At 38.5% G+C, this 22,373-nt stretch overlaps 1 protein-coding gene across 3 annotated transcripts; it reads left to right on the forward strand.

Annotated features, from left to right (window-relative positions):
- Positions 1–225: 225 nt before the first annotated feature.
- Positions 226–22,135, forward strand: PRP4K (pre-mRNA processing factor kinase PRP4K). 3 transcript variants are annotated; one of them, XR_015913426.1, is made up of 16 exons: positions 226–361; positions 2,987–4,180; positions 7,136–7,309; positions 7,548–7,703; positions 8,490–8,571; positions 8,819–9,029; positions 11,058–11,131; positions 12,534–12,624; positions 13,232–13,379; positions 14,586–14,723; positions 16,224–16,377; positions 18,604–18,718; positions 19,247–19,398; positions 19,856–19,942; positions 20,619–21,370; positions 21,884–22,135. XR_015913426.1 is itself a non-coding variant. In XM_088525646.1 (15 exons), the coding sequence occupies exons 1-15, from the start codon at positions 324–326 to the stop codon at positions 20,820–20,822; spliced, it is 3,018 nt and encodes a 1,005-aa protein (XP_088381772.1). In that variant the 5' UTR covers positions 226–323; the 3' UTR covers positions 20,823–22,135. The 3 variants fall into 3 exon arrangements, 1 of the variants encoding a protein (XP_088381772.1); XR_015913425.1 differs by having other exon boundaries at positions 20,619–20,896; positions 21,236–21,929; XM_088525646.1 differs by having other exon boundaries at positions 20,619–22,135.
- Positions 22,136–22,373: the final 238 nt, after the last annotated feature.

Here is a 22,373-nt window from a genome sequence, read left to right on the forward strand (position 1 = left end):
AGAGCCGCCCCCAAACCGCCCCTAAGCGGGAGCCGCCCGGGCAGCCACCTCCTCCCCACAGCACCGACGCCGCCGCTGCCGCCCCGGGCCCCTTTCAGGCGGCGCTGGCGGAGGCGGCACCCGGGCGCTCCCCGCGCAGGCCCCGCCCCCGCGCAGGCCCCGCCCCTAACGGTACCGCCCCCCGGGAGCGGAGGCCCCGCCCCCGTTCCGGCCCCGCGCACGGGGTTCACTTCCGGCGCGCGCAGCCCTGGCCGCCCCGGCGCGGTCCCGCATTGCGCGTGCGCGGCGGCCCCCGCGGTAGCGAAGGAGTTTGGAAGTTCAAAATGGCCGCCGCGGCGGAGCCCGAGCCGCGAGCGCCCGTGTAAGCGGCGCGCAGGGAGGCCCCCGGTCGCGGCGCCGGGGGCGGCAGGGCGGGCGGGGAAAGAGCGGGCGGGAAGGAGGGAACTGGCCGGGCTGCACGGGGATGGGCGCGGGGGAGGCGGCCGCACGGGCAGAGCGCGGCGCGAGGCTGCTCGCCCCGCGGCCCGGCCCGGTCAGGCCCGGCTCCTCCCGCGGGCCGCAGCGGGGGCGGGGAGCGCGGGGGGCCGCGTGTTGGGCGCGCGGGAGCCCCGGGGCAGGGCGGGGGAGGGGAAGCGGCGCCGCGTGCTCCGCGCGCCGCGTGGCTGCGGCCCCGGCATCGCTGGGCGCTCCGCGGGCTCCCCCGCGGCCGCCGCTCCGGCCCGCGCGAGGCCTCCCCGCCCCGAGGGCAGCGGCGACCGCGGCGTTTCTGCTCCCGCCTCGGCCGCCGCCTCGGGAGGCCGTGAGGCCGCTGCCCGCCCCGCGGCGAGCGCAGCTGCGGAGGGGGCCTCTGCCGGGGGAAGCAGACAGGGATTTGCTGCCGCCAGCCCCTCCTTCCTGCTCGCGGAGCGACGGGCGCCTCCGGGCTCCCGCCGGCGGGTGCAGACGGAGCCGCCGTCCCTGCGCCGCCGAGCGGCGCCTTCCCCGCAGCGGCTTCGGTGCCGCCAGCGCTGACGTTGGCCGCAAATCAGGGGCGCGAACGCCGCGTGGGGAAGTAACGGCCCGAGCGAGCGGGCAGCCTAACGGCTCCTCCGCGCTGCGTGGGTGTTTGTGGCCGTGTGAACTGCGCTCTGTGTGCCCGCCTCCCCCCCACCCCCCCCGCCGCCTTTTTTTTTTTTTTCTTTTTTCCTTTTCCCTTTATTAGCAAGTAGTCATTTGAGGGTTATTTTCCCCTCCTTAATCGTGGGAATAAAAAGAGAGGAGGAAAATCAGTGTAGACATCAAAACGCATAAAAAGTGAGCACGAGAATAAGAGGGCTTAGTGTTGTGCAGAGAAATGTAACTGGGAGTAATGAGGTAGAAACCGGCAATAGAAAGTCTGGATGCAAGAAAAAAAAAAGGTGGGATCTCTTTGCAGGTCTTTGCAAGTTTTAGAAAGAAGGAAAAGTATAACAGGAGTATGTCACAATTTTCCCTCTGTAAAGTCATTAGCTTCCTAAATATACAGGTATCTGCCTCATAATTTTCTGAAACCTGCTACCTATCTAAATAGGCTGTGAAGCATTTAAATTAAAAAAGCTTGCTGATATTTTGGTGGGACTACCTGAAATAAACAGATTGAATTTCTAGATTCTAGTGCATCAAGAAACTCTGAAGTACTCAGTGCTGCTTCAGTAATCTGAAACATTTAATTCTAACAGAAGTGAATTGTGATTTTTATGTTTGGGATAGGAATATAAAGAAAGCTTTAAAGAAAGTGGTGGTGCATCTTATCTGGAGCCTTTGCTACCAGTGTGCTTTTAGAGAGTGTGAGGTGAGGTTATTGCACAACAGCTATTTGCTGTGGATTGCAAGTGCAGTTTGAGAAAGATTTAATACTTTTTGCTTCTTTTTGGTGCCTTTTCCAGATTTGTTTTCTCTTATATTTGGTATAAAATTTCAACAGTTCTGTACACTTTCCTACCACCACTCCTGACCTCTGTGTTGAAGCAATTTTGTTACTATAAGTGAGGCCTGGGGTACAGAAGGAGCTTTAAGTTACTGAAGTGTTGAGTAATAAATCCTGAAGTTACCATGTAGGTCAGACCAGTTTGTAGAAATGTTAATGGTGACCCCTATAATGTGAGTTTTAAACATCTATTGGCAAGTCAGTTCAGCTTCTAGGAAGATAAAATAGAGAAATATCTAGATGTTTATTTTAATAATCCTTTTTATACTTTCTGCTGTTTTGCCCAGTGTTTTTCTACAGGTCCAAGATTACTGCCTTTTTTTTCTTGGGAAGCTGACAGTCTATTACATATAATCAGAAAGCTCTCTGAAATTGCAGACTTTCTTTCTAATTTATTCTTCAATACTGTTACCTTTGCATTTATATGACATAAATGCAAAAAAAAAAAGAATCCTCTATAACTAATTTTCTGCCAACAGATGTGTACATTTGAAGAAGAAAAACTTTATTGGTCTACTCTTTAGTACTGTGCAAGGTGGTGTGATTAGGTGATCAGACTCATCCTCTGATATAAATATTTTGCTCTTTGGAATACAACTGTGTGTTCTGCCTTTTTTAAAAGGATCAGTTTCAGTTAGGCCTAGGAATAGAACTACAAGCAAGATGATAAAGTAACAGGATACAGAAGTATGCAACACTGTTCTTTTATATTAAAAGATATTATCAATATTGAACCTAAATGCATAACATTGGTTTTACCTATGTATTTTGTCTTGTCTGTTTGTTCACTTTTTGTTCTGCAACATTTTATTGTCTCCCTCTCCCCTCTCTCTGTTCCTTCCCCCCGCCCCGTCAAAAGTGTCTGTTGAAGACGCATTTTATCTGGTATTATAACTTAATTATGCGAACTGTACAGCTTTAGTTTTGCCAAAACTATACTGATTAGTTTCCCAAATCAAAATGACAAGGGCTGTCAACCTAAAACAGCTGTAATCACTGCAGTGATTTGGTGGTGCTGATCTGTAGTTTTTGTTTTTGCAGAGTTGAGGAGGCTGATGCATCTGAGAAAAGTGTAAATGAAGAAAATGGGGAAGTATCAGAGGGAGACCAGCCTCAGAACAAGCACAGCCGACACAAAAAAAAGAAACACAAACATCGAAGTAAACACAAGAAACATAAACATTCTTCAGAAGAAGATAAAGACAAAAAGCATAAACACAGACACAAACATAAGAAGCATAAACGGAAAGAGGTAGTTGAAACCTCCGATAAAGAAGATGGACCAGCTAAAAGAACTAAAATTGATTTTTTAGCTCCTCTGGAAGACTTGGAGAAACAAAGAGCATTATTGAAAGCTGAACTTGAAAATGAATTAATGGAAGGAAAAGTCCAATCTGGAATGGGATTAATATTGCAAGGTTATGAGTCAGGCTCTGAAGAAGAGGGGGAGATTAATGAAAAAGCGCGAAATGGAAATAGACCTACACCCAAGTCCAACACTAAGGGGAAATTAGAACCTGTGGACAATAAAACTAGTTCCAAGAAAGGAAGCAAGAGTGAATCAAAAGAAAGGACTAGACACAGATCTGACAAAAAGAAAAACAAAACGGGAATTGATGGAATCAAAGAGAAAACAGCAAGAAGCAAGTCAAAAGAGAGGAGAAAATCCAAAAGTCCTTATAAAAGAAGCAAGTCTGAAGATCAGACAAGGAAATCAAGATCTCCAACGCTTAAAAGGCGATCTCAGGAGAAAAATAGAAAGTCTAAATCTCCTCCAGAGGATAAGAATAAAGCAGATGACAAAAGTAAATCAAGAGATCGCAGAAAGTCTCCCGTTGTAAATGAAAGCAAGAGTCGAGATCGTGGCAGAAAATCCAAATCTCCTGTAGAGTTAAGAAGCAAATCCAAAGATAGACGGTCACGGTCCAAAGATAGAAAATCTAGGAGAACAGACACTGACAAAGAAAAAAAGCCAATTAAATCTCCTTCTAAAGATGCTTCTTCAGGGAAAGAAAACAGGTCCCCTCGGAGACCTGGCCGGAGCCCAAAAGGAAGAAGCTTATCTCCAAAACAACGTGAAAGGTCTAGAAGAAGCAGATCGCCTTTCTTTAATGACCGTAGATCTAAACAGAGTAAATCCCCCTCTCGAACCCAGTCTCCAGGCAGAAGAGCAAGGAGTAGATCTGCAGAAAGGAAAAGAAGAGAATCGGAAAGGAGGCGTCTGTCTTCACCCAGGTAACTCAAAGATTTCAAGAACCATCAAAAAATGCATTATGGGATGAACCGTCTTCTAGTTTAGTGTGTATCTCTTTGCTTTGTTCAGAAAGTAACTATTAAAACGGGCAGTCAAATTGTGCATGGTTATGAGCTTCCTTTGTATGTACTCAGTTTTCAGAGACGCTCCGCCAGCTGCCAGATCTGCAGACTTGGCTGGGGCTGTTAAGGTTGGGCTGGGTTATTTTTGGTGCTTACACCATTAATAGGAGCAAGGTTTGTACTATAGGTCTCAAGCTTTTTGATTCAGATTTTGGTCTTTTTTTTCTTAGTTAAAAGTTTTGTAGTTCTCAAGAATTCTTGAGAAGCTGGAGTCCCTCTTGCATGTCACTGTTGGCTAACTGGATAATTAAAGCCCCAAAATGCTTTATGGTACGATCAGCATGTGGAAGTGTATTCAAATCTCTAATGTTAAGTTGCACTTCTCAGTCTTTCTTTTTTTTTAGTCTCTGTTTCCATTTCCAAGAGTATTACTGTTTTATTACTGCTTTTAGAGGTCCCTCTTGGTTAACCTTGTATACTGATTACCATATTGTGCATACACCTCAATAAGAAAGGAGAGAGTGAAATCTTTTATTTAATGCGTTGAATGTATTTTCAGTCTTAGCATTTTTAGAGGCAATTTAGCCAATGAGAAGAGTTAGCTACAGACTGGAGTATTAATCATCAAAAAATAATTGCCAGCATCTCTTTCTCTGAAGAAGAGAAAGTAAAGTACTAACCTTACCCTGGTTAGTAAGTTCCCAGTCAGAGCACAGTATAAGTGTATTCTCTTTTTTAAAAAATGTTAATTTATTTAAATTAATATTTTAAACTTTGTAATAACTTTTAATCATGGGGGTTAGCTTTGCATGTTTCAAGAACTGAGATCAGAAGTATGAATTTAAAACTTTCCTTTGGAACCACTAAGATCTAACTTGGTACATCGGTGCCTAAAAATGTAAAAGTCTTCCTGCCAGCACCACAGACGGTTACTGCTGTTCCAAGTACAGAGTAGAATCAGTAGGCACAATTAGGAGCTTTAATTCTCTGCATTACATTTTAGCAGTAGTGCAGGTGCTTTGGAAGTTGCTCCCAGTAGTGAACAACCAGGTTAACCAAGTATTGTAAATGATAGCAGTTTATCTAGCTGCTTCCTGGTGAATCAGGAACGTAACGGTGCACCATTAAAAGTTTCCTTTATGATGTGTTTGACTTTTCCCTTAGCATTTCGCATCTTTCAGCTTTCACTGCTCATGACAGCTTGCATTACAGACAGTTTGAATTAGTTATCTTAGCATCATTTCGAGTGAGTGCATGTAATCTAGAATTCTGCTATCAAATCCATCCTAGAGTAACCGTAGCAATGCAATGTGCTGTTATAGTGGGATGAGCAGCCTGTGAGTGGGGAACTGTTAAGAATTACTTTCTGCTGGAAGTGCTAGTGAGACAGTAGGAATAATCTTTCCTTTTGGGAAAGTTTGAAATTATTTTCTTAGTTGGAGTCTTAACTACTGTAACTGCTTCAGAAGGTTTCAAGAGCTTTAATGAACATTTTTAATCACAAAAAGTTATTTTTCCTATTTACACTTCCAGAGTTCAAATTGTTAGATGCTTCTAAATTCTTTAACTAATTATTATAAGCTAATTATTATAAAACATTGCTATGAATTTCAACCTAATCAACTTCTATGTCTTATAGCATGCTGATTGCTGAACTGATTTTTTACAGGTGTTTCAGTTGGCTTTTAGCAACCACTTTCTTAACCAAGAAACATGTAACTGTTACTTTGGCCTGTGCCTTTTGATTTTTTTTGTTATCGAAGAGAGCATAATCTATACTAAATTAGAGATCAGTCTCCTCCGACTTTTGAGTCTACAGTCATATCTACAGAAACTGGCACTACTCCTGCCTGTACATAAGTTTTCCTTCCTTCTCCTTGTTTATTATGTAGCAGTTTTGTATGTGTGTTCATGATGCATAAGATGGATAGTTGAAGCTGATTTAACAGTCATAAAAAGTATCGTTAGAGACTGGCTGGAGTTTATCTTTCAGATCCAAGAGATTTGGAATATTGCTGAGATTCAGCACCTGAAATAACTTGTTTCTTGTTTTTTAAATACTGTAGCAACTTTCCTCACTTATTTTGAATAGTGCTGTAGAAATATTTTTCAAGAGTTTCTGCTGCAGGCCCATTAGAATAGTTGCCCAATATTTTTAACTTTTATGCTTTACTATGTTGGATTGAAGTATTCTGTTATGGAGTGCAGTTACACTTTTTAATGCAGTTGGTGGCCCATTAAGGATTTTTTTTTTCTTACATAAATGTGAGTCTACACAGTGTCAAACTCCATTTTTTTCTTTTATTTGCTAAAGGCTAATTTCCATGTTAATTAAGAATAGTATTTTTTTTTTGTTTTATTAGAATGTTTTCTATATTGCGGCTGCCCAATTTTAGTCTCCAAAATGAAATTGTTATGCAATAGCTCAGTCCCAAATTTGAACTCTTTTGTAAGGTTATGGAGAAAATTATCAATAATTTTTTCATATTTTACTTATTGTTAATAGTGTTTCAGATGGATCTGAAAACTGGCCACTATTTACATAAGATGCAAGCACAAGCTTTGTTTTAAACTTCTCTTAGCTTTATGATAGTACTTATCAAGCTCTGTTTCCAGAGTTGTCCTGAGCTAGACCTATATATGGGCACATGTTTCCCAGGGTGGGGAGACATGCAAGGAGGGCAGACAGCTCTGCGCTTATCCATCACTGCCTCAGAAGCCCATCTGGTGGACCTTCTCTAGCAGTAAGATTTTAAAGTGAGCTTTTAGAGGGAATTGTGTGGGGTTTTTTTTGTTGTTGTTGTTTTGGTTTGTTTTTTTTTTTTGTTATCAGCTTACTCTTGCTTCCCTGCTGTTTTCTTTCTTTATTTTAAGAGCACGGACAAGAGATGATATTCTGTCTAGACGTGAGAGATCAAAAGATGTGAGCCCACCTAGTAGATGGTCCCCAATCAGAAGAAGATCTAGGACCCCTATTAGAAGGAGGTCTCGTTCGCCCCTTCGACGGAGCAGATCTCCAAGAAGAAGGAGTAGGTCTCCTCGGAGGAGGTAAAGACATGCTGCATTTTTTGTTTGTTTGTTTTATAAAATACAAACAGAATATACATAACTATCAATTTAAGTTTTAAATGATGGTGCATTTCTGTTTTAGTCTAGAATTGTATATGCTAGCACAATTTAATTTTGTCATCCATGAATTCGTTTGTTTTAATGCATTGAATCACTGAGTATATTTTTTTATGAACAGATTTTCCTTCTTTTCTTATAATACTCTTGTGTTCATCAGAGATAGAGGCAGAAGAAGTAGATCCCGTCTTCGAAGGAGATCCAGATCACGAGGTGCCCATAGACGAAGGAGTAGAAGCAAAGTTAAAGAAGACAAATTTAAAGGTAGTCTTTCTGAGGGTATGAAGGCTGAGCAGGAGTCCTCATCGGATGAAAAGTAAGTATTAACTTCTGACTTCTGTTTATTATCTAAAAATATAGATGCAGTGAATGGAAAATTAGCTGACACTTGTCTTCACGTGGTAGATAGCTTTCGGGGTTGTGGTCTAAAACTGTAGCATGTTTCAGTGCTGGTAATACTGCCCGACTGCTGTTGGTATGGTCTGTCCTGAGAAACTTTGGAGTATGCAAGACAATCAAGACCTCTTGCCTAGTAGGTGGGCTTGGGAGGTGGTTTGGATCCTAAATGCAACTTGATTCATAGCATGTAAAAATTGTGTAGTCTGCGCATGTGTCAGAGTATTCCCTTGAAAAACTGTAATACCTGAAAGGGTGAATTGCTGCCTCTATGTTGTTGGCAGGGTTTTATTTGCTGAATAGCTGCTTAATCCAACTGCACAGTGCTATCCATTCTTAACAATCACATTTCCAAGGAAAATTGGTACTGGGATGAAAATTAACAATTATGGGGTTTTCTTGTTTGTTTGTTGGGTTTTTTTCCTCCCTTTTAGAATAATTCATTGATAACTGTTTACACTTAAAATAAAGTACTCAAAATCCAAAGAATATATCTAACAACACTTTTTTCCTCCTCTTTGAGAAGATATACACACTAGAAGATTTAATATACACTGCGATTTAATATGCCTTTGCTTTTTGAGTCAGCTGAGCAGTTACTGTTTAGTATTAGCTTGTATTCTAAACCAAGAAACTGCATTGGCTAAAATTTAGCACATAACCATGTGTTTATGGTGGTACTTAGAAAGTAATAATCTCTTTGTAGTCTTGAAGACTTTGATTTGGAAGAAGAGGATGAAGAAGCAGAAATAAGACAAAGAAGGTTACAGCGGCAAGCAATTGTTCAGGTACATGGTTACACTATTTCTTGTGGGTTCACAGGATTAAGTCAAATGCTCTTAGGGCAAAAAGCTGTGATCTCTACTTTGATTTCTAAGACAAGGCTGTTAGACTATTACATTTACAATAATTTAATGGGCACAACTGTGATTCAGTAAGTTCTGGCTAAAGTCTATGCTGCCATTGCAGCAGCATTGTTCCCAATACTGAAGGTGCATTGCTGAGATTAATGCTATAACTTCTCTTTTTTTGTAGAAATACAAAGGCCAGACAGAAGATAGTAACATGTCTGTGCCATCTGAACCAAGCAGTCCTCAGAGTAGTACGCGTAGTCGCTCCAATTCCCCAGATGACATCCTAGAAAGAGTAGCTGCTGATGTTAAGGAGTATGAGCGGGAAAATGTCGACACATTTGAGGCATCAGTAAAAGCCAAGCACAACCTTATGACAGTTGAACAGAACAACGGTAAGGATTGGAAATCTTGATGTGCATTGTCATGTATCAAAGTTTAACTTGGAAGCAGTTCATTGTAAAAAAGACACTTTTTCCCAGTATGCTTTCTCTACAGCCACTTTTCAGGGAGATATTGAGAGTTTACCTGAATATTACAGTACTTAAAACATACTGTTAAAATACTGTTTTCTATATTTCTAATAACTCTTAATTCAGTTAATGCTACAAATTTGGAGAAATTGATATTGATGCCTATCTTTAATTAAGCATCACTCTTTTCAACTTTACAATTTTTTTCTACTGTTAATGAGGAGTGTACAGGATCTGTAGTCATGGCATTTTTGAGAGCCATACTAATCAGAGGAACTGTAAACAAGGAAAAGACTTTTTTCTCCCCATGCATAATTATTGGACAACAATGAAATATGTTGTCACATAAAACCTGCATTGTGCCTGGTGCAACAAAAGGAGCTTAAACAATCTCTTCTTGTAGGATTGAAAACTCACTTTTGGATTACTGGAAATAGGTTACTATATCTTCCCAGCAGTGGAACATATGTCCATTTGAGTCCATGTGCAGACACAGTTACTCTTTACAATTTTATTGCAACAGCAACTGTGAAGCTAGGGCTGTGAAGTTTTCCTACCCCCAACTGGATGATTAACTTGCATTTAGTGTCATTCTCCTGGGGACTAATTATGGTATACTGCACTGGGTGCTTCCCTTGGAAATAATTCTCTTTGAGACTGCTGTGTTGCACTAGAATCTGTCCTTGTGCTCTCTTTCCTATGTATTTACAGATTGTTCTCCTGCAATGCAGGTGAAAAGAGCTTTTATTTTTACCTATTTTTCTGTATTTGCATACCACAAAGACAAAGACTTTTTTTTTTTTTTTTTTTTTTTGGTCAGAGATATGCACTGATTTCAAATTTCGTCTACTGATGTATATGGGGAAAAATCTAAAACTTAAAAAGGCATTCTTTAGCTACTAAAAAGTTTAAAATGTGTGTGTGTGTGTGTATATATATATATATATATATATACACACATATCAGTTACTGCTATCAAGTCCTGGAATTTTCCTGTATTGGTAGAATTCTTGGTCTGGTATGGCTGTAGCAAAAGATGGAAAACAGTGGCAGAATTATCTTTTTTGGGAGGAGAAAACACCTTTTTTTATTTATAGCCAGACCTCTCACAGAGGCGATGGTACTAAGTTGTACTCATTGTAGCCCAGTGAAAATGGAAGTAACTTGAACTAAAAAAAGTTTTTTGGAGGATGCCGGAAAGGTCTGTGTTTTAAACCGTGATTTGAAGCATGACTGTTTAAATGTTTTGAGAAGATTTCAGTTCAGTTGTCTTTTTGTATGAAAGCGGTTGGCTGTGTGCATTGTGAACACCAGACAATTCTGAGGCTAACCATTTATTTTCTTCATTGGTTAATATCATTAAGGCAATGTTTGTAATTTATCATGGTCATGATGGAATGCTACCATAATGTGTTATGAAATAGTCTGAAGTTTACTTGCTTTCACTAACATATGTACTTAATTTATATTTCTTTGTTTTCATCTTATCAACCAAATAAAATGTCTTTGGGACTTTAAAGATGATTAAAAGGTGAGAAAGGGATAATCTTGCCTGTATTAAGAATGTTTTTCTTCTAAAATATCTTGTGTTTAGCAGAAAACCCTAAATTTGTATATTGAGTACATGAATTCACCATCACTAAAGATCATGTCAAATACGGGATGTTTTTTATTTCTATAAGACTTGCTTGAAATCTACTATGCTTATTTTTTGAAGCAGTATTCATATTTTGAGTGCACTGGAAAAAATAATGAATCTGAGCTTTTCTTTTTGTAGAATTTTTAGTTATGTAGAGTGGCCTTTGCCAGAAGCAGTGGTAGAGCCACTTCTTTACCACAATATTAATCTCAGATTATATTAAAGATAACAAGACACAAATTATACTAGTGTGATAGTTATTATTAGTTTGACCCTATTTTCATGTCGAATAATCTAAATTTCCTTTTAAGGTTCAGCTCAGAAGAAGCTGCTAGCTCCTGATATGTTCACAGAATCAGATGATATGTTTGCTGCATACTTTGATGTAGGTAACTCTTAGAGATGGAATATATGGATTTCTGCTTGCCTTTTTCTTAAGGAGTTAGTGTTACTGGAGATTTGTAGGAATTTGAATTATAGGAGTGTGCATAGCAGGGTGGGCAGTGAAGTCTTAATCTTTAGATCAGCTGAGGCAGACCAAGTAGTTCTTAATATTTCACCAAAGTAAAACTTCCTGAAATTAGTGAGAATTTTGCCTGACTGACTGCTTGGAGCTTTCACCTGCTGTTTGAATAGGGTGTGTGGTGGCAGGATTAAGCTCTTGTGCTGGTATTGCCATGTGCACTTCTGTGCCTGCACACCCTCTTCAGAAGGCCGTGCATGGTGAACTAAAGGAGTGCGTGTGTGATGTGGTTTAATTTACTGATGGTGCTGTGTTTCTGATGATGCCTTTCCTGCTATTACTTCTGTACTGTTCCGGCAGCTTTTCTCTAAATGTTGCCTTGGTCTGCAAGCCTTGCCATCAAATTCACTGTTTTGAGACTTTACTTGTAATTCTCTGTACACCACCGTAGTTACTGCTGCTACTCAACCGTTGAGAGAGAGGTTAATGCAACGGTTTTCTTAACTGAGAAATTCTGCAGTTATTTTTGTTTTATGGCAGATGGAATTCATTAGTTATGATGAAAGTATTGGTGATAAAAGGCTATCACAGTGTTACTCTGCAAACACCATAAAAAACGAAAAAAATCCTTTGACATGGAAAAATAGTATTTGAGTAATACTAGCTTTTTATTTGTGCTTTTCAAAGTTTGAAAATGATAGATACGGACTTAAATGGATTGTGAGTGAACAGTCCTCCCTTTAAGGAATTATGTTCTACTGAAGATACTCTTAACTACTTAGATTTAAATTTGAATGATATTTTGCCTAATCTGATAAGAGTTATCAGCAGCAATTGTAATAAAAAATTATACTCTTATACCTATGATCATTAAATTATGTAGTAACACATAATGGAAAAAAAATGCAAGCCTTGAGCAACTGTATTTAACCCTCAAATTGCTTTATTTCTACAAATGTAGTGTAGGTAAAGTATTATTCATATAGTCTAGAATATGCATTCTATTTTAACTTGTTCCCATTTCTTGTGGGTAGCAACTGTAACTGCCTGCTTCTAACATTTAGTAATGGTTTTATTGTTTGCTCATACTTGCTTCCTCTGCAACAGTCTGCAAATACTGGTATTTAAAGAGCATCTTGTGTTCAGTACTTTATCTCCTAAAAGATAAGTGTGTTTGTAATGTGAAGGGGAACAGTGTTTTGGTGGAAAAAAAAAAAAAAAACTGCCTAATCCTGTGGGCTTTTGGGTTTCATAAGTAAACATGCAAAAAACTGTTATTTAGAACACAAAAGTTAAGCTGTTGTTTTTGTACTTTCCATTTCAGAGTGCTCGTCTAAGGGCTGCAGGGATTGGAAAAGATTTTAAGGAAAACCCCAATCTCAGGGATAACTGGACTGATGCAGAAGGCTATTATCGTAAGTTCCATGTGTTGATATGCACTTAAATAGGAGAAGGGTATGCTAAATGGGAAAAAATCCTTATTTGAAAGCATTCAAATGCTGCTCTGCAGTAACCGCACTACAGGGCCCTCATTTAGTCTGACACATTTGTGCAGTCTCAAGCTGCTGCCAAATACATCACAGAATTTCAGTCAGGGTAAAACTAAAAGCTGTCCAAAGTCATTTACATCCATGAGATCATCCTCGCCAAACAAAGGGGTACTGGCCAGGATCTGAAACCAAAATAGCATCCAGTTGTTATCCAGTACTTCACTACTCAGTGTTAAATTTATTTGCAGTAGTGAAGGTCAGAAGAAAAGCTCCTGTGATGGATGAAATGGGCATGCAGCTTTTAACCTCAGTTATAAAGAGACTCCAGACTTAAAGAATCACAATTTCAATTCCACAAAATTTTCCCACAGTTGGGTATAAAATGTATGCCAAGAAGTTTTTAGATGCCTGCCCTTTCCCCCCATTTTTCCTCCATTTATCTATTATACAGAATTTTGTATTTTTTTGTAAAATACTTTCTTATGTATGCCACTCGATTTTTACTATACATTGCTTGATTTTTATCCTTCAGGTGTAAACATAGGCGAAGTGCTAGATAAACGTTACAATGTCTATGGTTATACGGGCCAGGGAGTCTTTAGTAACGTAGTGCGAGCCAGGGATATGGCAAGAGCAAACCAAGAAGTAGCTGTTAAAATCATCAGGAACAACGAACTTATGTAAGTAATATTTTTGTATAATAATAATAGAGCAAATGTAACCTTTGGAAGTTTTTCATTTTGTGATTTGAATCTTTATCTCAAGCAAGATTACAGCTGTGACTCTGGCTTTTCTGCTAATATGAGCCATATAATTGGAAGCGCTTGAGGACACTTATCCACGCTTCTTTACAACTTTCACAGAGGAAGGGTACTTGCATTTTTGTCAGACACTTTCTCATTTGCAAAACTGTAAAGAACAAACTGAAGATGATTATGTGGCCTGTCCACATAAAGTCTAAGATTTTTGAGATGAGAGAGCAGAAGAGCTCTAGCTCCATGTAACTTTTTCATGGACCAGATCTCTTTGGCAGGCTCGTAATCCGTCATCTGCAGCTGCTTTATTTTATTTTTTTAACATGTTTTCTGTGCGAGTGTATGTGCATGTGCACATGCCTGTGCATATAGGAAAGGGATGGAACGGTGCCTAATGAGAAAAGATTACTGAAGGTCTTTGAGATTAAGTGAAGATAATTAGTGAATTGTTGCGTTAGACCTCGTTACGCTGTGTGAGGACTCATCTGTAATGCATGTTTTCAGCATCCACTGCAGAGTTGCTGCCAGTATCTACTGTGTCCTCTACCAGTAAAGCAAACTTCCAAGAAAATCTTTTCCATGCATTTCAGCTTGGAAATTTTAAAACTCATTGTTGCATATTTAATTTGGTTATTTTGGTTTATGTGAATAGGTACTAAGAAATGATAAAAATAAACTGCCAATAAATTATTTCAGTTTGGTATTTGTATTTATAGTTCAGCTTCGCAGTGTACTTCACTCTCTAGTCAATTTGGCCTCTAGTCAGTTTGACCTGAAATTTAATTGAAAATATACATTGTGAGCTAGTGAAAATAACTGTTCTTTAAAACACAACTGTACTGTATTACAGGAAAAAATCCAATTTGGCTTTAAATGCAGCCAGTGGGGAGGAAGAAAGTATAAGTAGACTACAAAGTTATAGATTATGCTCAAAGAATGGAATAAACTTACCCACGGTGTAGACACTGACTAAATCACAAATTGTGCTTTTAAGAAGGATTATTTTAAGAAACCAGAAAACGCATCTTTTTTTTTCCTTGATAATTATAACCCCAAAGTGAATGTCTAGATTAAAATAAAGATGCTAGAGTTTAAAACTTTTTTTTTCTAAACATATTTCTTTGTTTTCAGGCAAAAAACTGGCCTAAAAGAACTGGAATTTTTGAAAAAGCTCAATGATGCAGATCCAGATGACAAGTTTCATTGTCTACGATTATTCAGGCATTTCTACCACAAACAGCATCTCTGTCTTGTATTTGAACCACTCAGGTAAGATGACAAATGTATGGGGCTGTGAATAAAAATAAAGCTAATTAAGTGATCTTGAACGTTGTATTCTTAACTGTTTTTATTTTCATTTTAGTATCTTTTTTTGTTTCATTGCCAAGCTTCAGTGAAATACCTGAAAGCACAAGTCTACCAACTACTGAATTGTTTCAAATTTACCTAAAGCATCTTTATAAACTTGCTGCCTGAAACAAAGCTATATATTGTTAAAGATAGTCTCACTGATGTTCTTAATCATTGCTTTGGTCACCATGCTGTTCTTGGCTTTTATAATTCGTTATTTTATGCGTTTAGATTCAGAATGCATTTACAGCATTTGTTGAATCTCTCTGGATGTTATTTGAAGACTGCATCTGTAGCAGTGCTCTAAGGAAGAGAATTGTTCAAGTGCTTTGCATACTTGCTTTTTCTTTAAATAGTTGGGTTTCTTTGACAGGTTAATTGCAGGTAGTGTTTTTTATGATAGATCTGGAATCAGTGCCTTAGTTTCTGTTTCATAGAATCATAGAATGCTTAAGGTTGGAAGGGACCTCTAGAGATCATCTAGTCCAACCCCCCTGCACACGCAGGGTCACCTAGAGCACGTGGCACAGGACTGCGTCCAAGCGGGTTTGGAAGATCTCCGGAGAAGGAGACTCCACAACCTCTCTGTTCCAGTGCTCTGTCACCCTCACTGTTAAAAAATTTTTCCTTAAGTTCCTGTGGAACTTTTGATGCTTCAGTTTGTGGCCATTACCTCTAGTTCTGTTCGTGGCCACCACTGAAAAGAGGCCAGCACCGTCCTCTTCACTCCCTCTCTTGAGGTACTTATAGACACTGATTAGATCCCCTCTCAGCCTTCTCTTCTCCAGGCTGAACAGGCCCAGCTCCCTCAGCCTCTCCTCACAGGGCAGATGTTCCAGGCCCCTGATCATCCTTGTGGCCCTGTGCTGCACTCTCTCCAATTTCTACATAGATGGAGATGAACTGTTGTTCATATCCTAAATGTTCTTTCTGAAGCAATGCAAGTTTTTAAAAAAATGCTGTTATATTTTCATTAATAAGCAATATGATCTATTACATTCTTGAGCAGCACTTTTTTTAAAAAAAAACACACTTGTACATTATTTATATCCTGTATCATTCCTTTTTTTACCTGTCTACTTTTCAGGTCATCAAAATGCAGCCCCCTCAGCCTCTTTGGCCAAAAAAAAAAAAAGGGAGGGGGTATAAAGACAATATCATTGTTAAGAAAATGCAGTTCATGCACAAATTAATCTTGATTTTAAAAACATGTTCTGAGCTGATAGGTCAGTCTAGTTTAGCCAGTAACTATCTAGTGTGTAGTAGATCTGGCTGACCAGCAATATTGTTTCTGAGGTGAATGTTGCTTTTCCTAAAAATGTCTAAAGCTAACTAGTTGTCTCTAGACATGCTTGTCTTATAGTGCAGAAGGCTGAAACACTTGTTTGCTAAGCTGTCTTCTTTCTCTCTCTTTCTTAGTATGAACTTACGAGAAGTGTTGAAAAAGTATGGGAAAGATGTTGGTCTCCATATTAAAGCTGTGCGTTCCTACAGCCAACAGCTGTTCCTGGCATTAAAACTTCTTAAAAGATGCAATATCCTACATGCAGATATTAAACCAGATAATATTTTGGTAAGTAATAAATGATTTGTTTCCTTTTCCTGAAAATTTTTTAATTTCATGTTTTGAAATAAAATGCTATTGTGGTATCAATAGTAAACAAATATAGTACAATCACATACTTGAATTGCAACCAAGCTTCCAAATTAAAGATTTTATTTAGTAGAGTCTTTCTCAAATTAACCTGCAACTGTTTATCCACTTGCATCTTTTTATAAATAGATCTATAGTCTCAGCATGCTTTCCATCAGCAATTGAAAAATGCTCTTTTTTCAGCAAAATTTAGTTAAGTTGGTTGAGTTTGGATGGAGATTTTGTTTATTTGGATGAGATGTTGGGGGGAAGCAGTTAACACTTTTGAAATCGAATATGGGTTGACTTTGATTTTACTGGTGGTCATCCCTGCATGCATTCAGATTTTTATTTTACTCAAAATGTTCACTTCTTGCCATTCCAGTTCTAAAATTTACCTTCTAAACGTGAGATATGTGAACAATATGCTATTTTATGAGGGGTATGCTGGATAGTGGAGCTCTGGAGCAGATAAAATTTCAGTATCTAGAATGAAGGTCCAATAAGGATATTCTTTTATAGTTTCTAGAGAATTAGAAATCATTTGTAATTTCCTTTGCCATCACTGTAGCCTTTTCCAGAAGGCTTTTTATACCCTGAACTGGGCGAGATCGCCTGTAACCGATAAAATAACAAGTATACAGGAGTATTCTTTACTCATTAGATGTTTAAAAATGATTATGCAGAATTATAAAAGGGTAGTTCTGCTAACAAAGTCTATCATTTAACCGATATTACTCAAAACAGTTTTACCTACCTGTGTACGTTTTGGTCTTTGACAGTTTTAAGAGTTTTAGATTGTTGTGTTTCCTACTGTGAAGTGGTTGATTTATTCAGGGTTCTCTCCATGTCTTTTTTTTGTATTATCTTCTAAAGCTTTCAAAAATATTTCTTTCATTTTATTGGATTTCTGTAATTTATATTAGGAAGTTCTGATATTGATTTTTATAGTGTTTAAAAAAATACAAGAATCTGTGGGGAGAAGAGGTTCCATTTCTTACACTTCCTTCTCAAGCCTAAACTTTGAACTGCTGTGACACCCAGCATGCCTGTATTAATTTAAATGTAGATTATGAAACTGTGTTGTTTCGTGTTAGGAATATAACCAGTTTGTGCAGCTGAATACAGTAATACTATTTTTTAGATAACCCCAATAATTGACCTATATGTTTATTTTTATTTAAGACCTTAACATGGAGATGCCCAGAAAAACTCCTTAAAGAAATGTAATTTCAAATGAAGTAATTTGCTCTAGTGGCTTTGTCAGATGCCTTTTTTTTCTGTGTAATTTATTTCCTGTGCACATTAGACACCTGTTTCTAGTGATAAGGTAGCATCATTGCAGCAAAGGTGACTCATTTGTTTCCCAAGGGGTGTTTGATACCACCTTGGTTCACGCTCTGCACTGATCTTTAATTATGGCACTTTATCCCTTTTGGAAGTTGCTAACTTTATTTCACCAGAGATGCAGGCAATATTTAGGGGGTGAGTAAGGGACTAAACCTTTTCAACTAACTTTGTATCAACCTAGATGAAGCAAAGCTAAGTCTTCTTTCCCCAGCTAATGCCAAGGAGGAGTTGTCTTGAGCGCTGCCTGCTCCTGTGCACATGCACTTGCACACAGTCTCTCTGTTTAGTGACCCTGTGCACGTCTTTGACTGTCACGCCACTGTGTCAGAAAGCTCTGGAAGAGGGTTGCTGACTTTCTCAGCAGGTGTCACCTGTACTGTGTACGTTAGAACTGTTAAACTGAAAAAAAAAAAAAAAACACGCACCTTTTGTGTTTAATTTTTGCCATCTTTACAGATGCAGTTAAATGCCGTTAAATAAAATTCATAGTTTTCTTTTTTGCCTACCCTAAAATACACTTGATTCGGGTAGAAATAATGAAATAACCCAACGCAAAATAGTAACTAAGGCAGAAGTACACAAGTCATCTTTTTTGGTATTTCGTGTGATATGAAGACATTAACTGTCTCCTCATTTGAAGAAGGCTTTACTGTTTCTTTAGAATAGAGAGAAGAAGGAGTGAAACCTGGGAAGAATTTTAAAGTTGAAGGCTGGATGTTTGTCTTCCCTCTGACATGAATGCATTGTTAATTTCACAGGGCTGTTGGCAGTGCTCTCTTCAAACAGTGCTAATCTATATTTATTTCTAACTTGCAGGTGAATGAATCAAAAACTATATTAAAGCTTTGTGATTTTGGATCAGCTTCACATGTTGCAGATAATGATATCACACCGTATCTTGTTAGTAGATTTTATCGCGCTCCTGAAATCAGTAAGTAAATTCAGATTGGCCACATTCATCGTAAGCAGTCGCAGGATGTACCACTATGAGCAAATGAGAATTTGCCTGGAGTTTATCCCTGCCAGGTCACAGAATAACAGCCCTTTGGCAATCTATGCTAGTCAGAAGTTCAAACCTTTTAAGCATGTTTGTTCGACTCTGATGTATGTTGGTGGTCAGCCCAATGAGGACAGGGCGAAATCATTGTACTTGGTGATAGTTTTGTTTTAAGCAGAGGTATTGCCCTGACTTTGTTTTTTAACAACTTAATTTGTGGCGACTAGATGACGTGTTAAGTTTTTTGTTTTTTGTTTTTTTTTAAAAAAAAAACACCTTTCTGAGACAGGTATCCTGTAAAATGAGAAGAGTTGCTTCCTTCTTTTATGGTGCTTTGATGTTCCTAAGAGCAGGAGCACCAACATAGTTTCCAAATCAGAATATTTTTCCATCTCTTTACTATTGTGATATGTACCTTTATAGCTGCCTTTATGGGGATTAACTTGATTTGCTCTGTTTCAGTTATAGGAAAGATGTATGACTATGGTATAGATATGTGGTCTGTAGGCTGCACGTTATATGAGCTTTATACAGGAAAAATACTCTTTCCTGGCAAAACCAATAACCATATGCTGAAATTAGCCATGGATCTCAAAGGAAAGATGCCAAACAAGGTAAGAAAGCAAGTTTATAATTTTCACTGACTTGAACATACTTTCTTTTTTTTTTCTCCTTTAATTCTGTTTCTTATCATATACATCTTCTCTTAACAGCCAGTAAATATCAGACATCCCTCTGACTGTATAATTTATATTGATTTAAAATCTTATGAAGTGAAAGTGTACAGCTTCTTTTTCATAGACTAAGTAGAAAGTGAAAGCAGAAACCTTCTAAGCACTGACCTGAAAAAAATACGTAAGTCAATGGAAGATACTGTGTCCTTTTTCAACTGGTTTGAACTGTATTATTTTTCATTCAATCTCTAGACATTTCTCGCTGTCCTTTTAATATATTTTTAGAAGTATTAAATTATTCATGTTGCAGTCAGCAGATGTTGATGTTAATTGTGGAATTTGTAGGACTTGGGGACTTAGCGACTTAGCTCAAACTTTTGCCTCCCTTATTTTCCAGATGATTCGAAAAGGTGTGTTCAAAGATCAGCACTTTGATCAAAATCTCAACTTTATGTACATAGAAGTAGATAAAGTGACAGAAAGGGTAAGTCCTTTAATATTCAACTAAATTATTACTTTTTCAGAGTTTTTCTGTTGCAGGGGTGCTTTCAACCTTCTTAAAAATAAGATTTTTGGAAGGTATTAACATGCCTTGTGGAAGCGGTGTGTACAGGGTACATAGGTATAATCCGGCAATAAACATTTTTTTCTATAATTAAGTAATTTGGTGTTTAAGAAAAATCAGATTTTCATCTTTTTAGGTATGAACATGTCTTCATATAAGCTGTCCTGAAATTACTGATAAAAATATTCTGTCCTCCTGTTTGCGAAGAAAGCCCAACTTAAGTGCAACCTGCTTGCTGTAGGAGATCGTTCTTACTTTCCATGCAGTTTTAACATTGGAAACATGTCAGCCATCCTAGAGTTACTGATCCAATGTGGGATGCTTTCTCTGCAGTCTTGATTATGTTCTCGGTTAACTGAGGCTTTAGGGTCATCTACACCTACTGTTGATAGGAAAAATAGTCTGGCCTTTTTCAGCTGCTTTTTTTCCGCACTTTCCCTTTGCCTGTATGAGGATTTGTGAGGCCATAGGATGAACCAGGCTGGGGAGCTGATCAGACAAAACCAGCAGAAAAGTTGCTCCTTAAGCCCTGTAAAACCACGGGGGTTTCGTGCACTACTTCTGCTCTACAAAGTTACCATTTTTGTATCCATAGGAGAAAGTTACTGTTATGAGCACCATTAATCCAACCAAGGACCTGTTAGCAGACTTGATTGGGTGCCAACGACTCCCTGAAGATCAGCGCAAAAAAGTGCACCAGCTCAAGGACTTGTTGGACCAGATTCTAATGTTAGACCCGGCTAAACGGATTAGCATCAACCAGGCTCTTCAACACGCCTTCATCCAGGAAAAAATATAAACCAGATGAAGAAGTTCAAAGGGTTTGAGTAATTAAGATACAAAGACTGAAGAAATTTCACAGCAGTTATTAATGTATATAAACATAAATATTTCCCCTGCAAAGTTGAGGAAGAAATGATACATTTGAATTAACATCAAGGCTGATATTTCTTTTAGAAATGTTAGAGTAATTCTGTTTTGTGTCTTATGTGAAAATTTTCACTGTAGAACTGTTTTAATTGCCAAGACTGCACAGAAGTACAATGCTAATGTATATTGATGCAGTTCGTATATATTATAAAAAGAAAGCATCTGTTATAAAAAGAAGAGCAGTAGTACTGGGTGGTTGATTTGTTTTTAGCAGACTTGGCTTCATTTTTTGTCTTTAAAAAATGGCCAGCATAAATGCTGTTTATATTCACGTTTTCCTAGGTGTGTGTGTGCAGGCCACAGCAGCATGCCCTTGGTGTAGTCAGTGCCGAAGGGGGCCTGTTCCTTCTTGAGCCTGCCCGCAGGGATGGTCTCCTCTTTTAAAGCAGGTTGTGTACAACTTTCAGTACACTGAAGGTAAGCTAACCCATCAGCATCACCGGTGTTTAAGCTGTTATTTTACTGGAACAACTGACAAATGAGAGGCAATAGCATTGTGGCAGAATTCCCTGCATGTTTGAGAAATGATCTTGTTTTATTTTCTGGCATTACGACTGTGGCATAGTTACAACTTCTGTTCTGTTCATCACACTTAAAATTTTGAGAGCGCGCACTTGATGGATAGAGCGCCTTCAGTGTACTGTTTCTTATTACTTTAGTTTTTTTAATCAACTTGCTATAGACTTTGTATACGTTTTGTTAAATACAGTTCACTATGACATAGAACCGATACTTACAGAAGAGTTTTCATTTAGTAATTACCTATGTTGGGATCTCATTCGAAAGACCTTATATCTAAAGGATAGATAGACAACATAATGAAGTTTTTAACTATTTGTATGTCATTTTGAAAGTGTACTGCTTTATGCTAAAAGTGTTTCATTTGTTCATTGTTTTCATTATTTGTGATCATGTTGTCTTTCAATACAGGCATAAACCTTCCACTCTTGAACAAAGCAGCTGCTTTTTAAAAGCGGTAATTGCTTCTTTACCTTTTATTTCTTTTGTAAATGAAGCTTTTCTTTAAGAAATGTGACTTTAAAGTGTTGTCTCTTGCATAAAACAGTTGACACTTACTTATTGTAAAGTGAAGATTGTTCTGCTGCATGTAAAGTGGACCATGCAGATTTCTGTATGTTTTCAGTATGCATCATTAGATAATAAAGTCTTTTGTGAACAAGGCATTTGTAGCCATTTTTAAAAGAATCTGTCTTCAGTGATGGTAAATCAGGTAATTTATAAGAACCACCCCTGCATTTTTCTATTAATCTTTTAATTAAAGGGTTTATTAAAATTATGATTTGGGGGAGTGCTATAAGCTATGTTAATTACGTATCTAATTATCACTGCTTAAAGAAAGCAAAAAACTCTACAGATACTGTCTGTCTGCTTTCATTGTAATGAAATTATTCCTGTAGGA

The sequence above is a fragment of the Tinamus guttatus genome, unplaced genomic scaffold (genome assembly GCF_059628265.1).
Source record: "Tinamus guttatus ecotype Peru unplaced genomic scaffold, ASM5962826v1 Tinamus_guttatus_pri_ptg000232l, whole genome shotgun sequence".
Classification (NCBI taxonomy): Eukaryota; Metazoa; Chordata; class Aves; order Tinamiformes; family Tinamidae; genus Tinamus; species Tinamus guttatus.